This window comes from Salvelinus namaycush, chromosome 11 (genome assembly GCF_016432855.1).
Source record: "Salvelinus namaycush isolate Seneca chromosome 11, SaNama_1.0, whole genome shotgun sequence".
Classification (NCBI taxonomy): Eukaryota; Metazoa; Chordata; class Actinopteri; order Salmoniformes; family Salmonidae; genus Salvelinus; species Salvelinus namaycush.
In genome coordinates, this window is record NC_052317.1 from 21899514 (window position 1) to 21901774 (window position 2261).

The 2261-nt window shown below is 42.1% G+C and overlaps 1 protein-coding gene across 1 annotated transcript; it reads right to left on the reverse strand.

Moving 5' to 3' along the window:
• Positions 1 to 757: 757 nt before the first annotated feature.
• On the reverse strand, positions 758 to 2053 carry LOC120055289. Its single transcript, XM_039003169.1, has 4 exons — positions 2023 to 2053; positions 1817 to 1867; positions 1377 to 1686; positions 758 to 1073 (listed from the first exon to the last, which is right to left on the reverse strand). The coding sequence occupies exons 1-4, from the start codon at positions 2051 to 2053 to the stop codon at positions 758 to 760; spliced, it is 708 nt and encodes a 235-aa protein (XP_038859097.1).
• Positions 2054 to 2261: the final 208 nt, after the last annotated feature.

The window sequence follows — 2261 nt, forward strand, 5'->3', positions numbered from 1 at the left end:
TGTTTCTGACCGTTTGAGCAGACACATGCACATTTGTGGCCTGCTGGAGGTCATTTTGCAGGGCTCTGGCAGTGCTCCTCCTGATCCTCCTTGCACAAAGGCGGAGGTAGCGGTCCTGCTGCTGGGTTGTTGCCCTCCTACGGCCTCCTCCACGTCTCCTGATGTACTGGCCTGTCTCCTGGTAGCGCCTCCATGCTCTGGACACTACGCTGACAGACACAGCAAACCTTTTTGCCACAGCTCGCATTGATGTGCCATCCTGGATGAACTGCACTACCTGAGCCACTTGTGTGGGTTGTAGACTCCGTCTCATGCTACCACTAGAGTGAGAGCACCGCCAGCATTCAAAAGTGACCAAAACATCAGCCAGGAAGCATAGGAACTGAGAAGTTGTCTGTGGTCACCACCTGCAGAATCACTCCTTTTTTGGGGGTGTCTTGCTAATTGCCTATAATTTCCACCTTTTGTCTATTCCATTTGCACAACAGCATGTGAAATTTATTGTCAATCAGTGTTGCTTCCTAATTCGACAGTTTGATTTCACAGAAGTGTGATTGACTTGGAGTTACATTGTGTTGTTTAAGTGTTCCCTTTATTTTTTTGAGCAGTGTATGATGGAGTGAAGTCCAACACAGTTTTTTAAAGGATAATATTTTTTTTTAACTTAAGTAGGAATCCCCACCCCTTCCCTAAAAGAGGCATGAGTGGAGTTTATAATGACCTGTCAGGTTTTCGTACAGTGTTTCTGGATGTCTTGTCAGTGGAGCTTCAGGGCGCAGAAGTACAGAGCAGAGTCTGTCACTACAGCAGAGAAGATATCCAGGTCCACACAGGTTCTCTCTTTATTCAGATTAACATACTGTCGAGGGTCATCAGGTTTAGCTCTTATTACAGAGGGCTTTGAGGTGACTGTAGTGTAGAGGAGGAATTGGGGTGCTGATCCAGAGTACTGTCTGTACCACAGCAGAATATCTGATTTTACTGTATAGTTACAGGAGATCTTAACTCTGCTACCCTCTAAATAATACTCCTCAGGACTGGTTGGAGTAATATCATCCTCTAAAGTATCACCTACAAGGGCTGAAATCAGTAGAATATAACAGAGTAGCATCATGATCTATGTTACAGAACAAAAATGAATGTGTTATTTAGAAAACAGCAAAGCCAAAACACTGCTATGACTTTTAAATGATAAGTAGGCATATACAATGTATATAATGTATACAATGTTGCTCCTCCTTTACATAGGTTTTTAAACACACCCACCAGGTTTCCGGTCAAAAAGAAAAATCTTGATGCACCATCTCCTGTAGGTCATGTCATGTATGTATAGAATGTGTCAGGTTAGGTTTTTGTACAGCGTTTGTAGGTTTTATTTCACGGTGGGCGTCAGTGCACAGTAGTACATAGCAGAGTCTTTCTCTTTAGCAGAGGAGATCTCCAGATCCACACGGTTCTTCTCATCATTCAGTTTGACTGACAGTCGAGGATCCAGACCTGGAGCCCGTGATGGAGACCCAACACCATGCAGGATAAGCAGGATATACTGAGGAGGTGATCCAGGGTCCTGGAGATACCATTGAAGAGAGACTGCAGATGAGTAGGTGCATGAAAGTGTAATATTGCTACCTGCTGGAGCATATACCTCCTCTCTGATTGGCTTAATGGTCTGACCATTACTGTCACCTGCAAGAGATGCAAAATATGTTATTCTTCTATTATTACTCTGTTATAGATCTATTTTCAATACATCAACACTTAGTTTAGATTCAACATAACACCAATTAAAATGTACTGTATATAGTAGATGGCTTACATGTAAGTACTAAAAGCAAAATACATTTTGGGATTGACAGTGTGACTGAAACTGGAAGTTAAAATGATAACACAGCACAGCAAGATTTGTGTATTTAAAAAAACATCCTCCTCCTTCTAGTTCTGAATGGACCATCTCTTCTCAGACCTTTGAAGCCCCACTCCAAAATACAGAGAGTTGTCAGATGAGCAGAAGTAACAGCAGACTTCTTGTTGCTGCTTGATTCCACTGCCACATCCTCAAAATGCAGGGCTGCACTGAAATATGATTACCTTAGTCTCGCCCTTTAAATTGGATAAAACGGTGTTATTTATCTCTATATATTTTCTTGATTTTAGGTCAACAGAGTTGGCAGAAGGACCTGACCTGTCTACTATGATGTCATAGGGGAAACATTGCTTGAATGGCAGATCTGTAAAATAATTAATTTGTTAACCTGTCTAGG